Source organism: Drosophila innubila, chromosome X, assembly GCF_004354385.1.
Source record: "Drosophila innubila isolate TH190305 chromosome X, UK_Dinn_1.0, whole genome shotgun sequence".
NCBI classification, from domain to species: domain Eukaryota; kingdom Metazoa; phylum Arthropoda; class Insecta; order Diptera; family Drosophilidae; genus Drosophila; species Drosophila innubila.
Genome location: NC_047626.1, coordinates 18,526,882 through 18,553,163, shown reverse-complemented (window position 1 = coordinate 18,553,163; position 26,282 = coordinate 18,526,882). Strand labels below are relative to the sequence as shown.

The 26,282-nt window shown below is 36.8% G+C and overlaps 3 protein-coding genes across 7 annotated transcripts in view; 2 read left to right on the top strand and 1 right to left on the bottom strand.

The window, feature by feature from the left end:
- LOC117781629 (adenylate cyclase type 9) overlaps positions 1 to 4,326 on the bottom strand; it is a 55,408-nt gene extending 51,082 nt beyond the window's left edge. The window contains exon 1 of the mRNA XM_034618418.1: positions 3,837 to 4,326. The gene's annotated coding sequence lies outside the window, so the exon portion shown is untranslated. The remainder of the gene's footprint in view (positions 1 to 3,836) is intronic.
- Positions 4,327 to 20,426: 16,100 nt separating this feature from the next.
- Positions 20,427 to 22,042, top strand: LOC117793555 (clusterin-associated protein 1). Its single transcript, XM_034633903.1, has 3 exons — positions 20,427 to 20,448; positions 20,516 to 21,859; positions 21,930 to 22,042. Exons 1-3 carry the CDS (start codon positions 20,427 to 20,429, stop codon positions 22,037 to 22,039), a joined length of 1,476 nt encoding a protein of 491 aa, XP_034489794.1. The 3' UTR covers positions 22,040 to 22,042.
- Positions 22,043 to 22,515: 473 nt separating this feature from the next.
- Positions 22,516 to 26,232, top strand: LOC117793055 (protein phosphatase 1H). 5 transcript variants are annotated; one of them, XM_034633570.1, is made up of 5 exons: positions 22,516 to 22,665; positions 22,745 to 22,792; positions 22,862 to 23,530; positions 24,333 to 25,885; positions 25,948 to 26,232. In XM_034633570.1, exons 3-5 carry the CDS (start codon positions 23,262 to 23,264, stop codon positions 26,010 to 26,012), a joined length of 1,887 nt encoding a protein of 628 aa, XP_034489461.1. In that variant the 5' UTR covers positions 22,516 to 22,665; positions 22,745 to 22,792; positions 22,862 to 23,261; the 3' UTR covers positions 26,013 to 26,232. The 5 variants fall into 5 exon arrangements, with proteins under 5 accessions (XP_034489461.1, XP_034489436.1, XP_034489470.1 ...); XM_034633545.1 differs by having other exon boundaries at positions 22,745 to 23,530; XM_034633579.1 differs by having other exon boundaries at positions 22,517 to 22,792; positions 25,954 to 26,232.
- Positions 26,233 to 26,282: the final 50 nt, after the last annotated feature.

Below are 26,282 nucleotides of genomic sequence, written 5' to 3'. Positions count from 1 at the left end.
GGTTCCGGTATCAGTACCGGTACGTAACGGTACAGCAAATCAATTTTGAAACATTTTAAATTTTTAAAATGACGTTTTATAAAAAAATTTAAAAAAAATTTTTTTGAACGAATTTAAAAATATTTGAATGCACAATGTATTTAGAGGCTCAATCATGATCAAAATGACATTCTGCTCGAAAATCGGTTCAGTTTTGATCAAGTTATGACAGATTATAGTTGGTCAGACTGCGGATTTAGCCACTTTACAAGTCCAAATTTTTGTTCAGTTTCACATGATTTCTTACAAAAAAATTAAAGGTCTCAGAATCAAGTTTAAAGTGTTGTTTTATACTTATTACGATATAAGGAGTTGTTTAAAAGTGAAAACTTGAGATTTTAAAATTTGAATTTTCAAAATTTCAAAGGGGGGACCCTTACCATCGAAATGGAATCTTGGTCGAAAATAATTAAATTTTCTAAATGAACAAAAATTGAATACAGAATGAATTAAAAATCATGATCAAAATGACATTCCGTTTGAAAATCTATTCAGTTTTGATGAAGTTATGACAGTTGGAAGTTGTACAACTCTTTGACCTAGCAACATTACCACCCCGTACCGGTACAAACGTTTCGGTATTCGGTTTTTGACAGAGAATTTTCATTCGGTTACGGTTCCAGTTCCGGTACTAAAAATTAAACGGTTAGTTTCGGTTAACGGTTCCGGTACCAGTTCCGGTGTTATTCCCTAGTTGTATGTGTTGAACTGTACCTTTTACTTTCGACAGCTTACAAAGTCTATACCTTTGGTCTTACTACTATTAAATAGGTTCCTTCCAATGGAATTGAATACGAGCAATACGAGCACTTTCTATTGTAATAGTGACAATAGTTTGGCGTATGACTTACAAATAATGAAGATCCACTCAAAAAGCATCAAGTTGCATTGCCATAAAAAAACTCAAGCATCATAGGCTGATATTGAGATACTTACGCAAGTTAACAACTTTTCCCCTTCTAGTCGCATATGCTTAAAGTACGTGCAAAGTGTTGTGCGCACCTCCCAATGCCCAGTCCCATCATCACTCCAGTTCAACCTCACGCCACAGGCCCGCCCACTTTGTACGCCTTTACGGTTAGATTGTTAAACGTCAAGCGTTTTATGTGGTATTGAAATTCTAGACAAGATTGCACATAGCTCCACATGCACTCACATAAATGCATGCCTTACTTAGTATGCTTAAGTAGAACCTCACACACTAAAAGAAACACATAAGTTTCTCAACTTTGATTTAGCTTGATTGTACCGAATACTAGATTAGATATCCAAAAAAAAAAAAAAGAAAGAAAAACAAATATCAACACTTGCGAGTATATTTCAAAGTGTACGAGTAATTCATTCACATCTGATGTGAATGGTTTATATACATACATTTTATTTCTAAGTTAAAGCAGCGATAAAGTTTAGAATTATCGTAAGTACATTTAATTTTTACATTATGCTCAAATATTTAGAATAAAATAATAAAAGATTTGTAGAGTTAAAATTAAAGTTGCAAGCACATTTGAAAATTTAATTCAAATATCGATTAAATGCATTTAAATTCCAAATAATGTAAGAAAAATTAATATTTTATGACTTACAAAATTTTTTTGAATTATATATTTTTTATGCGAATTTTGTAAACAATAAAATTATTCAAAATTGAACTATTTTCAAGTGTCACCGAAATGGGAAATTTGACAATTCAAACCATAATAAAGATGTATGCTGAATTTTCTATATTTAAAGTTGAGTTGCGTAGGACTTGTTAGGATTTAATATATTTAATGTATCTGATTGAGATTAATAGAAAAGCTAATCAGACTATATTTCAATAATTAATATTGACATGAGATTACACACACTAAATTCCTTAAAGCCGATACTTTGAAAATGTCACAAAGGATTTGGGTGATTAAAAGCTTAAAGCCTTTGAACAGAATGCATTATGCCCGTTGGGAACGGGACCTGGCGAGCGGATTTTTGAAACAAATGTGCTCAAAAAAAAAATAGTCAAGTTGCAGTTGGAGACGCAGACTTTAATACTTTTTGCACAGATACAGTTTTGGCAGCAAACTTGCACCTGCCAGATACAATTTCGATATATGTATCGATGAGGTTGCCACTTGCTGCATGCGGTGGCGACGCGTTGTGGCTTTTTGGCTTTGTCTGTTGTTGCTAGTTGCATGTTTTATGGTGAAGTGTCGCAGGCGCCACTAAAAATTTTGGGCGGCAAGGCGTGGCATGGCATTGTTAACGACTGCACTGCAACGCACGAGGCAACTATAAAACTGCATTTAATGGATTTGGCCAAAAAGGAAATGTTTATGGCTAGTTGCCTGTAGACTTGCCCAATCATTGAGGAGGAGGAAAGGGAGAAATTGCCTCACTTGCAGTTTATTTTGGCAAAAAGAAAAAAAAATATACCAAATGCTTTGGAATGATTGAGAGATACAGTTATCTTAAGATCTCAAAGCTTAAGATGAGCTAATAAAACTTGCAAACCGCAAAAGCGAAAAGTGACCAAACAGCCAAAGAGAGTGACAGTAAGTTGGAGAGATAGAGAGAGTGTGGGAGAGTGTGTATCAGTGTTGCCAGAACAGCTTTTTTTTAATCCGGCTATTTTAAAATCTGAAGTTAATGTGTTTTTTACCATCACAAAAATATATGAAACATCAATTTGCAAAATTAATATTGAAAAATCGTGAGAAAATTATCATAATATTTCTATCAAAGTTTAACAGCATTACAGTTCTATTAAAGATCTCTAGAGATATTAATGACCATTTCTTTAAAAACAATCAATTAATTAAATTAAGTTCATTTTAAAATTTATGTTGAATGAATATTTTGACATTTTATAGCAACTAAAGTTTTTCTTAGTTGTGCCTTGAATTTTAATAGATAAAAGAACGTGTCATTTTTATACGCTGTAGCCATTAAATATAGCCACGAAAAAGGTATAATGTGTTTGGCAAAATGCAACAGGGAGAAGGAGACGTGACAGAACCCCTAAAGTATATATATTCTTGATACTGATCAACAGCCGATTTAGCCAAGCTCTTTGAACGCAAGGATCCCAGAGGCCATAAGAGTAAGAGCCTTTGAGCTTGGTATATAAGTTCCTGGATCGGACCACTATATCATACTATAAAGCTGTCATAAAAACGCTCGGTCAAAATTGGAGTACTAGTAAGAACAAAATTTTGCTTTTTTGAAAGTTATCTCAACCAACCTGACAGAATAAAAATAAATAATTTGATTTTTTACATTGTTTTGTTGGACAATTTAGCTTTTATCGACCTTCTTCACACTAACAACAGATTCTTTGCTTATGAAAACTTGGCAACACTGTGGAGTATAGAGAATGTAAAGAGAACTGAGAGTTGAGAGTTAAGAGCAGGCAGCAGCGGACGATCTTCGCCGTCGGTTTACGTGTTCTGTTGTTGTTGCTGCTGCTGCTGCAGCAGTCAGCGTCATGCTGCGTAGAATGAATGCAACAAAACAAAACAAAACAAATACTGAAAATGCGAATGTGAATGAAAATGTGAAAAGGGAAACATTTGCAGTTTTTCTGTTGGTTTGACTCTTACTATTTAAATATCGCCTCACAAACAAAAACAAAAAGAATACAGATCAACTCACCAATAACACAAAACAAAAACAAAGCGTGTCGCAGGTAAACTAATTAACAGGTAAACACAGCACAGCACAGACACAGTAAAAAAAAATGGGGAAACAACACGAACGAATGCAGTAATAAGTGCAATTATTATTATTATGTATTAATTATACGAATATAGATTAATTACTTTTTGAGCCACGTTTTGGAAGCCGCTGGACTCCAAACTTTCAACGCCGACGCCGCTGTTGCAGTGCAGTCGCTGCGCTGCTGTTGACGATGCAGATGCAGCGACGCTCGCAAGAATGCAACTAAAATAAAAACACGCACTTTGCTTGTTGTGGTTGTTGTCGCTGCAGTCGAGAGCAGTGTCGGCCAATTGTTATTGTTATTGCTGTTGTTGTTCTTCTTATCGCACGTCCCTCAGTGACCACGTTCAGTTTTATTAGTTTTTGAGTTGTTTAGTTTGTTTGATTGAATAAAATTGTTTACTTTTGTATTATTATTAAGTATGTACTTATTGAGTACCACATGATCGAGAATAAAACGAGCAAAATAAATATGCAAATTCACTTGGCCACCAGCAACAAATGACAACACAAACAGAAACTGAAACACGCGCGCATTTTGCGGCACTTATGCAAAATCATGCGCGCGCGAGCGTCACACGTCCGCCTCATTCGGCTGCGTTATTGCTTCTGAATTATCGATGGCACACAAGTGTTTGAAATGGCGCGATATTATCGATAACATTGCTCTCTGCTTACAGCTAGCTGTTAATGCAAACTCTACTTTGGTCTGTTAACTGACAGTGCCATTTTGAGTCTCACACTGCGCTTTGTTTAGCATTGTTTTAACAGTGAATTTAAATTGAACGTAATAGAAAATGCTAAACGAAATAACTCTGAGCTTAATTAATAATTTGATGAAAATTTAAAAATCAAAATAAGATAAAATTAAAGTGTTAATTTTTATGAAGGTTTAAAGCTCGTCATCACTCTGGGAGAGAAGTTACAAATTTAATTCAAGAAACTTTATCAGAAAATTCACAAAATTCTAACAAAAATTACAAAATTTAGCCCTTTAGTTTAAGATGCCACGGCATTTCCCGTTGGATTTCGCTGTCTTATTTAAATAATTCTCTTGCTTATGCAAGCATTAAAAAACAAAGCTTGTGAATATTTGAGTAGACTCTCAGCAAAGGGTATTGCTTATCTAATCACTGAATGAAGTTAATTATTAACGGAACTAAGTTCATTTCCGTTGGCAAACCTCAAAATAAAACTCATTAGCGGACAGGCAGGATTAACGGGTCAAGGACGAGGAGAAAAAGAACGTGACCGTTGCAGCGGATGCTGCTAATTTGAATTGTAATTATGATAATGATCAAAATTATATTTGTGAATATCAAAGTCTGGTGTTGATTACACAGGAAGAAAAGAGTTGTACTAAATTAAAGTTTGAATAACCTCAAATTAAATATTTTAAATGTAACGTTATATACACGATATACTTGATTTTATGTTTTGCTCTGTGTAGAATATTTGACAAAGTAACAAACTCAGCTGGCGATTTTCAAACTGTATTTGGAATCCAAACAATAACAGCAATAGACAGGAATTGCTGTAGCTCACATGACCAGTCAGCACCCACAGATTGACGCATTGATCCATTCATCTGCGTTTGTCAGGCTGGCATAAGATTATAAATCTTCGAAGCTGTCGAATTAAATGCAGTTTGTCGGCGTCTATCGCCCAGCTGCCTCCAGTCCCCAGCTCTTACCCCACTCCCTTGTCAGGGTCCTAGTTCAATGCGCCTCTGAGGACGACCGACATATTGGGGGCAATAATTCTTGGTACATCCCGCTGTCAATTAGAGCTTGGTACGCGCTCCGAGGTCGACTCCAAGTCCCTTTGCATGAAACAGTAAATTAATTTTACACCAAATTAAAAAATAACATTTTGTTAGTTCCTTTTGTGCTTGTTGTTTTTGTTATTATTATGGCTGTTGCTTTTATTTATTCCAATTTTTGCCTCATGCACTGCATTGCAATTGGGTCAAGATATACGATAATTTGACAAGTAATTGTATAAATAGCCAGTGTAAACAGTCCGGGTCATACATAGTTGAGCCTTTATTCTGTAAAAGTGTCTTTAATTGAAACATTTTCGTGTTTAATTTCATTATTTACCTTGAATATAGTATATTTCAAATAATAAACTCATAAATCTTATCTTAAGGTGAGCATATTTATTTAATGATTGAATATAAATATAGATAATATAATTTAGATCTAAGTAGCTTACCGTTTCAAAAATTATTTCACTGAAGTTTAAAGCTGCCTGTTGCAGAAGATATTGTGTAAGCACATATTGTATGACAATTTAAGCTGAACATTTTTACTCTGGGTATACGGTGAAAATGTCAGAAGATACCTTAATTACGTCTGTCCCATTGACAAATCTGCTGCGTTGTGAAAGAGAAAGTTTCGATGACTGCGCAACAGGTTCGACATCAGTTTTCAATGGTCAACAGAGAGTTGGGAGTTGGGGACACATGTTGCATGCCTCGCATCGCATTGCACTTGGTAATTGGCAATTCCAAGATCCATTATACGTTGCACAAAGTCCGTTGTACGTTCATATTTCTTTGCTCTATGCTTGTGCCTTGAAAAATGATGCGGGAAATATCGGAAAATTGAATGTTGCTGCAACAGAAATGCAACTGCAACGACAAGAATTTGTCTCTTATGCCGGTTGAAGTTTTTCCTGCAAAATGAACCTAGTGCGAAATCAAATTACGTGCAACACGACTATAAAGAGACATAGAAAGTGGGAGAGAATGAGAGGAGATTTAATTAAGCTGCGAATTCTCGAATTACTCTTTGGCAATGTACATTGCTTTGTTCTCCAGTTGCATAATTACTTTAAATTGCTGGTGCCTATGGAATTTTTTGTTCCTTTCGGTGCTCAGGACAATGGACATGAAAGCGTGGCTGACCCTCAGAAAATCGAGTGGTGAAAGTACGCACATAAATCCCAATTAAATGTCACATATCAACAGTCATCATTGCGAAATTATTTATTTACGACTCTTCGCATTTACTTTACCGCTCACCAGGTGATGATGACATGTTTCCTCGAAAAAAAAAAACGACAGCACAGCAACATCAACGTCATCAGCTCTTCATGTGGCCCATAATTTAAGCTAAGTGCAGTTACAGAAATAGAAATAGAGAAAGATTAGCGTGCAACTTGAACCATTCACCGAGGACAAATATATGGTTATACACGTTCCTCCGAGTACACATTGCATTTTTTAACACTCTTCTAGTCTCTCTTTCTATCTGTCCCTCTTCCTGTTGATTGGTTTGTCATCATCTTTCCAATGCACATTAAGCGCATTGAAATATTAAAGTCATACATAAATTTTAAGTCCCCAAGCTGTTTCAAACCCACACAGCAACTTGCAGGCTGCAATTACATTTATAGCTGACGGGCACACGCGCCGTATGCGTATTTATTATGCAGCGCGCATAAAAGTATGCTATAAAATTTTGTGAAATTATCAACTACCACAAAAAAGCCATCTCACAACATCTATATAAATTATACTTACAAATATGTATAAACTCTTAAGCATAGACACTTTTGTTTTGTTATTGACCCAAGTATAAATTGAGAATTTACACATGTTTTTAAAACTAAGGTATAGACAACCTTCAAGACAATGAAGAAGTGCTAAAATCTATTAAGTTTTGCATAAGTGCCTTAGAAATAATTCTCGTAAACTAAAAGATGCTATCATAGCTCAAAAATATAATATTAAAAAAAGATATATTCGCAGAAAGGTAAAGTATTCAACTTATAAATAATTCTCATAATTTTTCCAACATTTTGTAAATAAAATTTTATAAATTTATAATTTACAAACCGAATGTCAAATACAATTAAATTACATAGAAATGCGGAAGCATTAAAGAGCTTATTTAATACAGATTTCAGCCATATTATTTTCATTTATTAAAAAAGTGAAAGAAATATTGAGTTTAATCGTTGTTATGAATAACTTTGCAGCCTTTGCAACAGAATATTTATTAATTTATTTACCCCATACTCCTGCTTCAACGCTCACCCGACCATTCAATATTGTACAATGAAACTGAAATGCGAAAACCCCAAACAAATAAGTTAAAGCATTGCAAAACGATCGAAATTTATGTACAGTATATAATGGAATGGTTTTGACAATAAAATTAAACACTTTTTTTATTTTGCGAAAGTAAATAACTTATCTTGGTATTATAGTTAGTTTTCTTATCTTAATAAAGATGATATCCATTGGGCTTTACTATTAAAAAAATATCAAATATCAATCATTTTATTTGTGTCAAAACAATTACGTGACAAACTGTATTGGCGATGAGGCGTCATTTGACGGAATGCGTGAATTCCATTTCATTTCATTTCGTTCGTGTACAAATATTTCTCTCACTAACTGTCGGTGTGTGTGCTGCCTTTGAGCAAATGAAATGTGAGCTCATATTTTGAATGTGAGTGTGTGAGAGTGTCCTTTATATATCAAGCAACAGGAAATTCTAACAGCAAAATGCAAAATTACTTCAAGTCAAAATTAAACGCAACAGCATTAGGGTCAAGGTTCAAGCTAATAGGCCTAGCCTTAGCTGACCCGCTGTCTCCAAAAGGTTTTTAATTTCCTGCCGTTTGACCTACCTCAATATGGACCCAAATCCCCAACCCATTTTATTACATTGATTACCTTCTCCGACCAATTCTTAGCAACTGTAATTGATTTCAATGATTTGTGTGCGTGTTTGTGACTGATTTTCTTTTTCTTTGACATGCCAGTGCAATTATTTTTGGGACTCTTTAATAGACACCCCACCACCTTGAGTAATATCGAAAATTATTATTTATGACAGTTGAATAATTTGACCTAAGCTCGCAGGTAAGAATTAATAAAGCAATGATTCAACATTTGTGATAGGAGAATGACTTAAAACCTGTAAGCATAGTACGCTTACATACAAGTATAATAACATATAATAATATGACAGACCATTTTGTTAGTAGTAATTAAAGCTTATTGGTTAATTCAAACGAACAATCTCTTACATTGAATCTTTACATTTTATTATAGTTTGGGCCGGGTTTAAACTTTTTGCTATTTTCGCACTATTGTTCAGTGACGAGGTTCAGATCTGACTCATAGGACACGTCATGGACACGTATGGCCTGATGGAATCATCGTTCGCTATAACATATCTTGAAAAATTACTCTAATAATATTCATTTTTTTATATATTCATAATTTATATTTAATTTTATTGTTTATTTTTAACTTAATTTTTATACTTGGTAATTTTCTCTTTCCCGACTGCTTTTCGTCGTGCATAAATAAATAAATAAAAAGTAAAATAAAATGGCAAATAGCATAACTATTTTAACTGACCATGGAGGACAGGTGAATTATATCCTTGTGTACAGTCCCTGTACATATCGAAGCTGAATCTATAGAGTCTCTTCATGCATGTGATGGGCTTGGACAGAATTAATTTTAAAGTCCCAAACGGCACACATTTCAGAACGAAACGAACGGTGTTGCATGCAACAGTGGCAGCAGCAGAGCCAGCACGATGTTGGATGCATGTCCCTCGCAGCTGGCAGACTACAAACAAGTTCAAGGTCAGCACCGCGGGGGCAACTGACACACAAGCATACAAATTTGTTATGGCTACAACCGCAAAAGAAAACTGTACACAAAAAAAAAAAAAACAACAAAAACAATAGCAATAACAACGAAAACAACAAAAATAGCCCAAAATAAACTTGAAGCTGACCAACAAATAAAACGAAACTGCCCATTCTCGTATTTAACTGTAGTACAGTGACACTTTGGAGTAGACAACCAATAATATGGCATGTCTTAAATTTATGAGAGCACTGTAATAGATATGAAAACGTTATATAAATTGAAAATGTAATGGAATTTCCAATAACCTCAAGTAATAAACTATTTTTAATTATGTTAAAAGTTCACTTTGAGTTTTTTAATATATATGCATCGATATTTTCTCATTCTCCGAACTCGATTTTAGGCTTAATGAAAATTGTCCACTACTACAAATTGAGTTATTAAAACTTCGTGATTTTTAAGCACTTTTATATTGTGTAGGAACTGCAATTGAGAATTGCCGAGCTGCTTGAAGACATTGATAGAGCGACGGGAGTCTGGATATTGTTAGTCATTTTATTTGGAGAGAGGAACAACCCTCATTAATATTTACAATTCTCCAGGGCACACAAAATGGGACACAGACAATGGACGCTGACCAGGCAGGCCGGCAATCGAAAAGTCCAAACAATAACAAAACACATTTAAGGAGCAAAGTGTTTGATGTCGTCGTTTGCAGTTGTTTGTCCGTTGACTCCCTCTTCAAAATGGATGACTGCGACGTGCGGTAAAGTGAGAGCATATAGAATAGCATGGGAAGAGGGATGCGACAACAGACATGCCCAAACTTAGCAGCAAAAAATAATAATACTTGAAGGAAAGACTGTCTTCAGCACACCGAAGATTTCATATTCTTGCACTGATAAAAAAAATTTACTAAAATCAAGATTTTGGTCTCAAAACAATGAACTTTGGTCTGAAAAATGCGTCGAGAACATACATTTCAAATAAGACCAAGTTCTTATTTAAAGAAAAATGTTTTTGAAATTAAAAACATTATATGTAAATAATTCTGTGATTTAAACTGAATTTAACTATAATAACCTAAAAAAAACTAATAAAACACATGCAAAAGCTAAGAATCCTAAACTCATTTCTTAGAATGACAGACGGAGAGATGAACATGGCTATATCACATGGCTATATCGACGTAACACGTCATTCTAATCATGAATATTTAAAATTACACACTTCGTGAGAAAATGATAATACCTATAGCAAGAGTATAACAAAAAATATCCACAGCGCCCACATTCCATGGTCAAGACTCAAGAGCTAGTTATATGTTCATATATGGACACTTGTCCCCGTTCGAGTATGTGCTCTGTTCCAGAGTTCGTTTGCCCGTGTTGTTGTCTCCCATTTGTAGCATCATATTTCTTCATTGCACTGCCCAACACTGCAAAGTCTAACGGTACAAGCGCCGCGTCGCCCAAATGAATCTCACGTGCTCTTTGCGTAAATTACAAGCACAAAATTTGTGTACTCGTATTTTTGGTCGGTTCGTTGGCTTTTCAGCTTTTCATATGGTGATTTTCACAGCTCCCTTGGGGCTTTGTGGCATAGCTCAAACTAATAAACTAGTAAAATGTAGCTGAAGTCATTGTGGAAATGAAGAAAAATGTATGACTCGCTGCACACGGCAATGGGAGTAAATGAGTAAATCAAATTATTAAGTTGGCGATACCGAAGCCATATAAATACACATATATTATGTGTAGATAATTAGGAAATTTGGCAGCTTAAGTTGGCAGCACTTCATATTTTTTATTTGTAAATCATGTGAGTTATTTATTAACATAGTTGGCAGCACATTAGCAGCGAATGTTATTTTATCATCTGTAAATCCTCTGTAAGAAACATTGCCCAAAAAATGTTTAATGGATCTCTAGTATGGAATTCTGAAATAAATATTTACTCAGCATTTAAAGCCAATATCTTCAACGAGAAAATGATTCAGAAATTTATAAATTTTATAGGTTATTAAAGAGAAAAAATGTGTCAATTTCCAAATTTCCAACTCCAAGAGCAATTTAAAAACTCAAATGTTCCATTCTTAAATTAAATTAACATTCAATCTTTATAAAATGCTGTACATAAAAAAATACAAACCAATATGTTAGGTGACGAGTACTTTTGGCTTAGTTATGTTTTATTAACTGAACTCAAAATGTAAAAGAAATAAAACAAAAATATATATACTAAAATTGCAATCAGCAATCATGATATCTGATTACAACCTATTGCATACAGCAGGGAATTTTCAACAATCAATAATGTCAAATTTTAGTATCGGTATCAAAAATTGATATTCCAAACAAATTGAAAAATTGATGAAACATTTTTATATGGAACTTATTTTTTATTTGTAATATAATATTTGTATCATAACTTTATTGCTGAGAAAACGTCTATTGAAGTTGATTTTATTAACTGAATTTTTTATTTTATTTATACAATTCAACAAAAGGAAAAAAGTTAAATTGAAACAATTTAGTTTATTTGAAACGGATCCTAGGAACCGCATAAACACGAATACTAGCCACAAGCAATTTGTACATGTGCATGTAGAATGTACTTGTGTTTTTGTGTGTTTATGTATGTTTCTGCGGTGGCACACATTTGATGTTGCATTCAATCCGTTCCATCGACCGTTGCGGTTTTCTATTGCAGCAAACGCTAAAAACGAAACCAATTAGTAATGGAATTGATGCGTTGTCATCAGTCACATTGAAGGTATCACATTGAATGCCAATCGGTGTGCCTATGTGTCCATATGTGTGTGCCCGTGTGTATGTGTGTGCGTGTGTATTAGTTTGCCGCATGCACAGCACTTAAAGCATAGGCAAATGCCTCAACAAGGGACACAATTTTCAGAGGTCTCAAACGACATTTTGACTGCCTGCTGCGTGCGTGCTGCGATTTGTGGCATGTTCTCGGACTGTCGGATGGGGCAACGGATGCTTGCGGGGAAATGCGAGTATTAACCCAACCAAGTAGATTAAAATTGAATTAGGCAAACGGCAGCAAAAACTTTATCCCAGCATATGGAGGAGGACGTTGCTCATGCTCCAAGTCGAGTTGCGAGTTGCGAGTTTTAGCATCTTTCTGCTAAAAATACATACGGATGCAGATGCGAAACATACTGCGAAAATCGTTAAGGAGTGGATTGGAAATGAACATTTCAAGCTTATGGTCCTGATCTCAATCCAATTAAAAATCTGTGGACAATTGTGAAGAAACAAGGAAACCAAAAAATAAATATGATGTTTAATTTATTTTTTTTAAAGGCATACACAGGTATATATATTTAATTTGACTATAAACATAGAAAAAAATCATTCATAATATTTATGGTTATAGCGAGTCTTTGTTAAGTATGAATTAGGAGTATACAGGCCTGTTCCGGTTTTCACTTCCACTTTAATAGGATTTCATAAAATGTATTTTCTTAAGTTGCATTTATGCTAAGTACTTCAAAATTATATTTTTTCAGACTTAAATTCATCAGTTCAAAGAGAAATCAATATACAAAAAGTTTCTATAATGAAATTAGAACAGGTTCAAGATTTTCAATTCCAAAAAATCTTGCCGAAAGTGAAAACCGGAACAGGACTGATTATTGTTAAAGACCAGTTTCGAATAGACCAGAAACTTCCGCCAGCGGAAAGGTTTCCATGCAATAGTTGTCAAATTCTTCTTCTCTTTACGGCACCGAAATAATATGGATTTTTGACCTACTAGAACGTTTTCTAGTCTTCTTACGCAAGGACTATATGCGAATGAAATGCCAATGACTTTAAAATAGGCAAATAAGCCAAAAGTAAACAAAATTCTTATAGATCTCCGAGGATCCAAAAATTTATTTAAAGTATTTTGCTGCTAGAATCTGAATAAAAGATTTTACAAAAAGTTATATATGTAGAAAATATGAAAGAATAGTTACAATTTCAAGCTTAAAGATTATCGCAACATTTAATTTGTAGAGTTTTGAATAACTTTAGTGCAATACGATAATAGACTTTAATGTGTTTATGATTTGACAAATGTTAATTAACATTTAAACACCTCATTTTGGATATGGATATGGAAAAATGAATATGTTAATGAAAGTAGAAAAATGTTTGCTTAGTAAAAAGAGGCTTAAAGTCAACTGGTCAAAGGATCTGCTAGGCAAATAACAATAGACTTCAATGGGTTTCAAAAAGTTGCCCAACATGAACAAAAGTTGAACACTGTGTGTGTGTGTATGACCTCTTGTGTGTGTGTGTGTGTGTGTTTGTGTACGTGTTAATTGCAATTTACTTCATCATGTCAAAATGAAGCGGTTTGTGAAAGTTGTTGTTGCTGTTGTTGTTGTTGCTGTTGCTGTTGTTGTTGCTGTTGTTGTTGTTGCTGTTGTTGTTGTTGTAATTCTTGGTGTTGGATGCTGGAGCATTGTGCAAACAACAATTGAAAAAGTTGCTGCCTCTCCGTTGCACAGCGAACTTGTCGAAAATGTTGTTGCTGTTGTGAATGAATGCTGCAGCATTTAAATACGAGCATTGCTTGCTGCTTGCCACGCCCAGGCGCGCCCACATTTTAAGTAGCAAGCGTGGAGGAGGCATGAACTTGGGGGAGGTGTTAAAATTAAATTATAACGCACAATTTGGGCAAAAGCAAAAACAAGTAATGAAATGAAAGAAGATGAGGAAGCAGGGAGAGCGTACGTGAGGAAGGATGAATGGTGGTAATGATGATGCTCATAATGACGATAGTGATAAATTCAATTATCTGAGATTGGACGACCACAGTATTTAGCAAGGATACAATGCAGCTGTGGACAGATTCAGTATGACATTCCCCCTCATATTCCACAGACAGATCTCTGGTCTGCGGTTCATTTATCGCACTTGCGTCAATTGCCTGCGGTTTAAATCTAAATTAATTTTCAAGTGACTGCGGTACCAAGAACAAAACCCAAACAAAATCAACTTAAATCAAAGCTAAGCGCCAAAAGTTGCCCGTAATGGGAGCCAACGTGGATTTGGCATTTCAATTTGGGGGGAGAAAAAGAAAAAAGACTTTTATAACCTCAACACCGGACACGAGAGTCTTTAAGTGCTTGTGCTGAAGAGAGCAATGACCAGTCCAAGTAATCGATAGTTAGTAGGGGGATGCTCGTACAGCATCTCATCATTGAGAAAGTTTTCTTTGGGTTTACGACTCCGGCTGATGATTAACAACAGCTGCAGATGAGGCGTTGAATTCTCGATTTAATATTCACTACTTGGAATAAAACTATAAACATTTTTAATTTAAATACAAATCCCCTTTGCGCATTATATTTATTTGATTTGTATTAATAGCATTATATTAAGCTTTTAAATCTATTTTAACAACTTGCTAGTTTGAGTTCCTTACACAAGAACAAGAACTACACATTTCTAAAAGTATGAAAAAATTTTTTATTTTATAAAGATTTAACAGAACATAATTAAACATTACTTTAAATGACTGAATGAATGAATGAATGAATCACTGAATGAGTTAATGTTTTGAAAAATACGCCTGAAAAGATATAAATAAGCCTAGATTTAAGTTGTTGTTCGAATTTAATTATTTCAATCTAGCATTTTCATTAACAATCTAAATTGTGTTAGAAAATAATCTTTTAGAATCATAAATAAAATTATCAATATGAAATAAAATGATTGAAATATTTTAGAACCAAAATTCTACTGAACTAGTTAAAAGAAAACATTTTTCCAACGAAAGGAAAAGTTTCAGTGAAACTTTGTATTGCGAATGTACACTTTATGGTGCATATCTACGGGATGAACTCATTAGCTGGAGCATTGGCTGTTTAATTAGAGAATGTGCACTTCATTCGAGACACCAAGTGATATGAAACGAAACGCAAATTACGCAGCGAGGTCACTTTGGCCATTGGACGTCACAGGATGTGGATAAATCAGCTGGCAGGAAAAGAAGGCCAACAGGACATGCCGTGTGGACGCTTAACGAATGCGACAAGGATACGAGTATCAGCAGCATCAGCAGCAACAACAACACCATAAACAACACCATCAACAGCATCATCCTGACAGCAAATTATCCGGTTGCCGTTTAAGTGCAACGCTATGTGGCATCAATAAGTTTTCCGCCATTGGGATTTGGTTGCATTTGTGGAAGAGAGAAAAAGAGTACTTGGAGATATCACCTGGTTGTTAGTCAGCGCCATTGAGTGTCTTGCCTAAGCCATAACAAAAGCAACTGAAGCTGTCACCTTTGTTGTTGTTTCCCTTTGTTGGGACCACGAGTATTTCCTGACTTTGAACGTTGGACTCTAGACTGAGCTGCAATTATCAGCACCAATTTCAAGTGTGTACTACAAGCGTCCTTCAACACCCTCTAAGCACAAAATATAACTGAATTACTCGCTTTTGCTTTTTATATCTTTTTCTTTTTGAGTAGCTTACAAACCAATTTCAGACAGCTCTAAAAAATAAACATTTAACCAGGTTTCAATTGTAAATCCAAAATATTATAAAATACTTTATAATTATTATACTACACTGATAAAAAAAATGTTCCAAAATCAAGATTTTGGTCTCAGAACTAAGATTTTTGGTCTAAAAAATGCGTCGAGAACATCAAATTCTTGAATTAAGAGAACACATCTTGATTTTAAGAACATTTTAAATAAGACCAAGTTCTTATTTTGAGATAAAATGTTCTTAAAATTAAAATCAAAAAATAAAATAAATGAATATTATTTTTTAAATTTATATTTTTTTTATTTTTAAATTTTGATGTATTTATATTTTATTCTGTTGTAGTAATTTTATAAATGTTATTTTAATTTGATACGAGGGGGATTCGAACCGCCGCCTACTGCTTCACAGCTGAAGCGGCCTCTCTAACCAGAGCGCTAGGTGCCATCATTTGTTTGATACGAAATAGTACCTATTTATACTTTCCTAACAATTTAAGATTTTTATTCTTATATTAAGATTTTAAGATTTTTTAGATTAATAATCTTAGTTTTAGTAATTTGGTCTCAAAATAATCTTATTTTAAGAACAAAATATTTAAGATGAATGTTCTTGATTTTAGAACTTGGTCTTTTTTTTCAGTGTAAATTCGATAAAATTGACATTCTGCACGATAATCGATTAAGATTTGACAAAGTTATGACAGCTTGAAGCGGTAAAAAAAATGTAATTTCCACTTGTGATGCTGATTAAAATTAGAGTTTAGTTGTCGATTTTTCATGAAAATCAATTTAACTATCTCGATTGATCGTCATAATAATAATCGAGTAAATGTAATTTAAAACCGTTTCCTAGTTTTTGATGTATTATTATCTCACTACGAATAAATGAAGTGGTTTTTTATGGACAATGCACTTATGGGAAAACCAGAATTGAAATCTCACATTGAAAAGAAATTGATTTCACTGGGCAAACAAGACAGGATACTGGCAGCTGGCGGCTAAATTTAGACACAATGCTCCTGGGCAGCCCCAGGCGATTGGGTGTGTGCGTGTTTTATTGAGCTTTGGCTTTAAGGATAACGCAACAAGAGAGCCGACACACAGAATTTCAATAAATTGTAGCTTTTTTTCCTCACTAGCTTGAAAGTGTGGCAAATTTCATGCGCAATTAAATTGATATTAAGATACGATATGACACGCCTCGAACTCTCGGGCTAAAAGGGCGTGCGCTTGAATTTTTGTTAATATTTTGTAAAGAGTTCAAGTCCCTTAAGGGTCATGAAAGGGCAACAGCACTTCCCTCGTTAAACAACTTGGGAGGTTTGATTTATATATTAATTTTTACTTCGGCGCAGAGCGAACATTCACGCATTTTTCCCGCCAGAACTGAGACTATGACGAAAGTTGACTTTTACTCACCACAGCAAATTCGCAATAATACACTCGAAAAAAATTGAAAGAATTACGAAAACAAACAAGTCTTATATAAGCTAAGAGCTTTTTTAATTTGACATTAATTTCTATAGTTCTATATCAAGTTATCTTTATATCACTGATAATTGCGACCTTAAAAAAAATCGGCTTTAATAAGGTCACCTTTTGTCATTCACTTTCAAAGCTTTCACCAAAAATTTTTCAGTGTAACGATTTGTGGTCTGTGTGTGCCATAAGACACTTGTTTAGTAGTGTATGTGTGTGTGTGTGTGTGTGTTGAAGTAAAACAGCACAAAAAATTTGCCTTAGACGATATCTTTATTTTGGCATTAGCGCCAAAGGAGTTGAGCACTAAGTTCGCATTTCGAACTAGTTCATATTACACGCATGCCACATGCCATAACATTAAACATTTGAAATGTAACAGAGGGAGTCTAAATGAGTTTCATTTAATCATCAATGCTTTAAAAATTTGTTTATGATTATCGAATAAAGTAAATAGGAATTTAAATAAATTTTGATTGCTTTGAATTGATTGAGTTTAATAGATTACAGATTAACAATTTTTTTTTTTTTTAATATTTTGACGTTAGTCTAAAAGTGTTTATAACTAACTCGTGTTCTATAAGAATTTAATAGATTTTCATAATTAATAATAACTCGATTGTAATAATTAATTGTTATTCGTGTTAATTTTAGTATAACGTGTATATTTATAATATGCATTATATTTATAATATGTCTAATCTGTAAATATAAACATAAATTCCACTAACAACTCGTTCATTATGTGTAGTTCACAATGGGCAGCACTGCGCAGAGTTCACTCAATAATTTTGTGGGCAGCACTCGTCTATCCAAACTACATATTTTGATAAAGCGTTCGCTTTAATTGCTCATCATCATTGTTGGAGTCGCTTAGGTGGTGCTGGTAATCGTGATACTGGCGATGTGGTGCAAAGTGGTTGACGGACTGCCTCCTGTGGCTTTTGGGCATTGAACTTTGACGTGTCAGGACGTGCACAGTCGTAAATAGATGGCCAACTATATGATTATTCTTTCGATTTGTCCAATACGCTGACATACCAAGGTCATAATTATGCTGTACTACACACACACGCAAACACACACTTGCACTTACACATACTTTGACATTTGTAATGTGCCATCATGGCACATGGAACACAATTATTGTGCGTTCATTTGTGGTCATGACGTTGCCGTCGCTTTTATTGGTTTGCCAAAAAGGTTCATTCCCATTGTTGCTCCTATTGTCATTGTTGCTATTATTGCTTTTGCCGCTGTTGTTCACAGTTGGTACAATTGCTGAATAAATCAATTAATCGAGCATACTAACGAATCATCCATCCGACTTCTGGTGATGCCAGCGGTAACTGATTCATTGTCTATTCTCATAGAAATATGGCAACAGGAATGGGAAAATCAAATATTGAGTACCAAGTGTAAGTAAAAATGTTTTGATGAAAGCAGTCAAACATATTCTTTTTATAACTTTAACTGAAATATTTCTTATATCTCCACGAAATTTAAATGTGAAATTATTTTTGGACTGAATGCTTGTGTCTGTATCAGAAAGTAGTGAAATCACTAACGCAAGCTTGATTATCACTGGGTTTTTGCTTTGTCTAGCTCTGAAAAATCTCTTTAAAATGTCTTGAGACTGATAGTCTCTAAAATTCATGTGTTCGTACAGATGAACAGACGGGTATTAAAGTTTAATAAAAACTGTATTTTTTCAGTTTAAATCCTTAAATTCAGACAGATTTATATATAAAAGCTATCGAGATCAACTGTCAGATCATAAATTCAACATGTAAAGCATGTTTAATTGATGCCATTTTATAGTTGCAATGTCCAAAAGTGGCAACCCACAATGCGACACACGTTCCCAGGCTTCTACGAATCGTTGCCTAGCCTTGTAGCCGGATATAGCTTTCTGGTAAAGTAAATATTGGCTAAAACGGAGGCCACTTGTAAAGTCATATACATTTGTATTGTTTGTACTCTGCGGTCGCTGGGGACCGTAACTGTGACTGCTTTGACTGGCGGCGTGTTTTGCGTGCTGTTAACAATTTTAATTAATTCTGAAATACACGAACAAATATATGAATAAGTCTCTAACCTCCCACCTCCTCCCCTCATTGCCGAGTAGCCCCACAAAATTGCATTTACATGTCTGGGCGTTTTTAATGCATACTTGAATAAAAAAAATATGCCAATTAATTACATTTAAACTTTAAAGCAGCGGGAAACAGAGTTCATTCGTTTAAAAGTGCGCCTGGGTCACATTTTTTGTCAAATTTTGTCAAAAAAAAAACCATTTTATTATCATGTTTTAACAGCTTTGAATATTATTTTAAAAAAATATTTTAAAAATAGCAATATTAAATATTTTAAAATTTTTCCATAATTATTAAAAAATAAAAATTTTATCTATCGTACATAAATTTAAAAAAATAAATAAACAGTTTTGCAGCTTTAAGTATGTTTTAATTTTAAAATCTATTCAAAAATTTTAAAATTGTATTCAAAACAGAATTGCATAAGAATTTGGATTTTTTTTAAATACAGAATTAATTTAAAATAATAGTAAACGGTACAAAAAGAGACTTCAAATACAAAATGACTGACTAATTAAAATATTACAGCTTTAAATAGTCAATAAATCGAGAGTAAATTGACTCTGTTTAACTTAGGCAGGTGCCACTGTACCTACGAGCTTACATGAGTCTGTTTCAGTCCTTCACGTACGCCCATTGTTTCAGTCAGTTGTCACAAAGGAACTGGAAAAAGTTTTGAAAACATATTTTCATTTGATGCAAACATTAATTCATTATTTGTATTTACATATGGCATTGTTATGGGATATCTTGCAGGCTAATTGCTGACCAGGCGGTTGGCAGGTGTGTGGTGTGGGTGTGTGTTTGGCTGGTTGGGTGTTTGGGTGGTTGAGTGGTTGCCTGGCAACGCGGTGGTCACGTCGCTGGCGTAAACAAAAGCGAAACCAAGCAGAGAGCCACAACAAATAGGCTTTGAAAAAATGCACATAATATTGGATGAGAAGTTGAGTACGCAGCTCGAATTGTGTGCAGGATGTCCTTTAAGGATGTGCGGGGTAAGTGGTTCGAGTTCGAGTTGGAGTTGGAGTTGTAGATGAATGAATCTAAGTGAGTGTCTTGCAGATCTGGGTGAGCATCTGAAGCTGTTGGGCTTTCCTCGCGTCTTTCCGCTACAGTCGCTGGCCACGCATCACGGCAGCCTGGCCAGCTTTCATATTGTCGCCGAGCTGTTGCAATGGCTCGCCGGTCTCCTGGAGCCGGGCACTGTGCTCGCCGGCGGCGTCGAGACGGAGGATCAGCGTGTGCTCCTCATACGCTCGGCCACCGAGTTCTTTGTGACGAAATCGGCCATACGGCTCAATCCCCGCAAGCTGTATGCAGCGGCTGCCGTTAGCGCAATGGAGCTACAGAAGATAACACGCCTGCTGATTGCGCCCGCCCAGACGGAAGCCGAGGAGCGGGATGAGGAGCGAGAGCAATATCGCAGTCTCAATCAAGTGGATATTGGCGATAAAATGGATGAACTGCGTCGTGCCCGTGAACTATCGTCGGATCTAACGCAGCGTGGCGCCGCCCTCTTCGATCTGCTGTCCAAGGAGCTGGTGAACAAAGAGGCGCGTCTTGCCCAGGCCCAGCGACCCATGGAACTGCTGAGCGTGGAGCGCACCATGAAGAATGCCATCCAGGCCAGCCAGCTCAAGTTGCAGTCGAGTCGTGCCCAGCTGGAGAATGCGCGTGTCGAGCTCAATGCCCTCAACTCGAAGCTGCAACGCAAGCGGGCGGAGCTGGAGCGGACCAAGCAGCGTCTGGAGGCGCTTCAGAAGATACGTCCAGCGCACATGGCCGAGTTTGAGGAGTGCGAAAAGGAGTTGCAGCAGTTGTTCCAACGCTATTTTCTGCGCCTCCACGTCCGGGATGCACTGCGTACACAGCTGGAGGCGCGCACCAAGCGACGTGCCACGCCCATTTCATCACCATTGCTGCAGAAGCCGGCAGAGAACTCGATGCCATTTATACCCGAAGGTCTCATCGAGGACGACGACGATGACGACGATGACGTTGATGATGATGATAAAATTGTGGGTGTGGCCCTCCAAGGCCCAGGCACATTTGGCCTAGACTCGGAGATACCCGACATACGCGATGAGGATCTAATGCTGCGACGCAGCAAAGCAGCCAATGCAGCAGCGGCCAATGGAACAGCGGCGACTGGAAAGCGACCCGGAACCGCCACCTCGCGCATTCGTCCGACCACCGGACGCAGTCGACGTGCAACAGCGGCTGCCGCAAGCGGCGCTCCGACGACCCGCAACGGACGCGACGGACGCAACGGACCTGGCAGCAGCATGCTGAATAGACGCGATGCGGACGACAGCAGCTTTGGCAGCTCCGATAGCGAACTCGATGTGGGTGACATTATGGGCATGAGTGGACTAAGCGGCAATGCCGGCACCGGTGACGACGATTGTGAGTATGAGTTTGAGTGGAAGCCAGAAATGTTCTCAGCTAACTCTTCTGTTATCAATCTGTCATTCAGTCGATCTAAACTCCATCGATGACATCAGCATATCGAAGCTAACGGGAGAGTTGCCGCTGCGACCGAAAACGGCCAACAAGCCGGAGCACCACAGCGACGAGGACTTTTAAGCTGATAAATTGATAAGAAGACGAGCCGATATACTGATCAACTGATAAACCAATGAACTGATGAACTGATTACTTGACACTATTTTGTATGTTTTTAGAAATATACGTTATTCGTTCAGTCAGTTTGTTCTATTTGGGTGCCTCAAATGTCTACTCTTGACGATGCTGATCTAAAGATCAGTGTACTTTTGCATAGTTTTAGAGGAAATACTAATAGCAAAATATAGCTGAATATACATAGAAAATGGCCTTAGCAATTGAAAAAATGTTCTAGCACGTCAATTGCCGTTTTCCTAGTGTTGGTTAACATTCTTATTTGAAAATTGTGTGTACGGCATTACTGGCGCCATCTGTGTTTAAAAATATGCACATGTCTATCGCAATATTGTATCAATGTATCGTCGATAGTGCGATATATATTTTTTTGTGTGCTGTAAACCATCGCTAAATAACTTGCATTACTCTTCTTCTTCTACTATTGTTTTTTCATACACAATTCGTCAGCAAGAGAAAATATTAAATCGGCTTAGGCAAAAGCTAATTACGCGAGACCCGTGCTGATTGCCCATTAAATTGAATTAATAAGAAAAGAGTTGGCGCATGGCGCTTCCAATAAGCCATTAAATGTTATAAATGTAAATATTGATTTTTACAACTTTAAATGCTATTACATGGGATGTGTTTATTGTTGTTTATGTTTCGCAGTGGATGGAGCATTAAACAAACAAATTGATCGTTAAGGTGCTTGTCTATGTAAGCGATATAACTACAAAGTGCTTGAAATCACTTAAATTAAATAATCAAAACGCATTTCTTCTGTAGAGTAATAATAATAAAGAGAGAACACCAGCCGATAGTGACCCACAACAAATCGATATTGTGAAAATCGTTGCAATCGATTCCTAAACACAGCACACAAAGAAATTAAATTGGACAGATAAAGCAAACCCAGCGGCTAAGTCACTGCTACTTGCGTTTATTTGTTTTTACATTGTATATTATAATGACAAATTGTTCGCCGCAGTGCTGAGATAACAGCGAGACAGGGACGACAAATCGCAATAACTAAAAAAAACAACAATAAGCAAAAAACAAAAACGACAGTCGCTCGCCACGTCAGTGGGAGTGAGTGAGACGTGAGACTGCGAGAATAAATATAATATAAAATAAGGAAATAAGGAAAACTTCTACTACTCGTAATAGGAGCTACCCTCGCCCAACCATGCTGAACAACTTCAAAGCTAGCATTATGTCGGCTATAACGCCGTATACGCCGCCAGCCCAGAACTATCTGCAAGACAAGTTTCGATATTCACGTCCCCTATTCCTAGAACTGCTCACTAGAGACGAACTGCGCGCCTCGAGTGATCACAGCATTCGACCGATAATAGTTCCGCGCAACATCAGCATACTTCCCTGGGACACAGGCTACGCTGAGTGCATCAATTCCGGCAAATCCAAGTGGAACGAGGATCAGGCGGCCTTTAGTCGGTAAGAATTTAGCAAAAAATTTAAGTTTCACAACCCACTGTAATCATCATACAATGGTTAGATTAAGTATTTTGACAAAAACTTTCATTTTCATACAAATTTTAAAAAGTTCATACTAATAACAGGGAATACATTTCTTTACTAGAACATTTTCGATCTTAACATTTTGTTATGCCCTTAGTTTAAAAAAAATAAGTATAAGATATATTGTGTTCGTTGAAGTGTATGTAACAGGGAGAAGATAGTATCTTCGACCCTATAAAGTACATACATATATTCTTGATCAGCATCCATAGCCGAGTCTATAAAGCAAGCAATAAACTGAAACTGAGACTAAGAGCTAGAGTAATCAAATTTGGCACACAGACTTCTATAAACTCCACGCAGATCATGTTTTTGTTAAATGTTTGCCACTCAAATCGATAAGATATAACTTTTCTTGGTAATTAACGTTATCTATTAATATTATCTATCAGCCTACTTAATCTCAACAAAATCAGGAATGTTAGCACCCAAAAGTATGTAACATGTATTTTACAGTCGGGGTCTCGACTATAGCCTTTATCACTTATATTGAAATCTATGCATTGGGTTGACCAATCCTCAGTTATAGCCCCAATCTGTGCAAAAATCGATATTTCATCATAGTCGTAGCTCATTTTGATGGAGATATATTGCTGCTCCGATCAATAATCGCCATGCCACAATCATATAATGTTATTTTTTTAGTTCTAATTTTCAGATATAGAAGAGCAGCATTAAGAAATGTATCAAGACTAACAGATTGTCATGTTATTTTCAGGCAAGTGCTATCGGATCCAGATCACATCCATCCCGATCTGCCGTATACGTATTTTGGCATTTTCGATGGACATGCTGGATATGGGGCCGCATTGGCTGCCTCCTATCAATTGTCGCACATTCTGCATGAGAAGCTGGTGGACTGCATTGAACTGTTGTTGCCACGTGATACACACAACGGGGATGAAACGGCTGAGGTGAATCCGGCATTTCCGCATCCGGCATACTTTCACCGAAAGGTGTCAAAGGACGAGCTAATTATAGGAGCACTGGAGGCTGCCTTTTTTGACATGGACGAACTGTTGAGGCAAGACAATCCTAGGTATCGCAATGCAGGCGGATGCACAGCCTGCGTCGTGCTCTTCATCGATGGAAAAATGTATGTGGCCAATGCTGGAGACAGTCGAGCTGTGCTTTGCCAGCGACGATCGTCACCGAAGGCTACACCCACAACAGCAATAACCCCAACCACAACAGCTCCGACAACAACAGCAGCATCGGAGTCTAATGAGGGGGTGATTGAAGCGGATTCATCAGAAGACGATACACTCAGTTATTCTACGCCCTTTTCGTTTGATCATACGCCGGAAACGGAACGCGAACGATTGGAGAACATGGCACTTTTGCAGCCAGATCTGATTGAAGATGCATATGTGGCCATGGAGTATGCGAAACGACCACAGATCAAAGATATGGGCCAGCGCATACTGTGCCGCAAAGGTAACATGAAGGGCTGGACGTACAAGACAGTGACAAGCAGGGATCTTGCTCATCCCGTGGTCTATGGAGAGGGCAAGCGTAGTCGCTTGTTGGGCACGCTGGGCGTGACTCGTGGATTCGGTGATCATCAACTGGTTGCAATAAATACACGCACACCGATTAAACCATTTTTAACACCACATCCCGAAGTGCGTCAGCGTGATCTCAGTCAAGTGGTCAGCATACCCGATGAGCACAATGAGGATGGCGACTACGGCATGCTCGTGATGGCCACCGATGGCCTATGGGATGTATCCGAGAATGAGGCCGTTGCACGCACCGTCTTCCAAATTCTGTCACGTTATCCAACGGAGAGGCATCGCTACACAATGGCCGCCCAGGAGCTTGTGGCGCGCGCACGCGGCAAAGCAAACTTTTCAGGTCACTGGCGATTGTCAGAAAGCAAAGGAGCGGCTACAGTAGATGATATCTCGGTGATTGTGATTCCAGTGTATCAGTATTACAAGGAGCACGTCGAATGGACGCAAACGTACACACAACAAAAGAGAGATCAACCGGCTAAAAGAGCGGGGACAAATGTTGCCCAGGAGGCAGTCAATGTACTCAACGGCATCATTGCCGAAGAGGCAAATGTTGTCGAAGAGCATCCGCAACAGCAGCAAGTAGAAGTGCAAGTGGAGCAGCGGCCGTCACAAAAGCAGAAAACTCAAGATGACTTTAAGTATAATTCTGTGAAGACGGAGAAGAAGGAAACGCCGCTGGAGGCACGATTAGAAACAGTCAACGAGGCATTGCAGCAAGTGCAACTGGATGCGAGTGAGTCCCAAACTGGAAGTGAGTAACTGAAACTTGAACCAGCTGACATTTGGAATACTTACTATTTTATTCGATTCCAGCAACAGCTTCCACAAAAACCACAAAAAAAACAGACACTGATACCACAGCAAAAACAACCACATAAGGAGGAACAATCCCAAGGACAAAGGCAACCAATCAATTATGGAATGGCATACAGAGCGGCTTGTCCTTACTAAATGCTACATAGAACACATACCAATAATATTATATAAATATAAATTTATTATTTTCTTTTTTTTTGTATTGCTGATGCGCTCAGAACGGAGAGGCAAAACGACGAAGAAATTTAAAAGAATCAAAGAACATGCATTGTACAATAATAATTTAATGTGTATTTATTAAATAATAGCGGGGATTCCCAATTTCTGAGGTG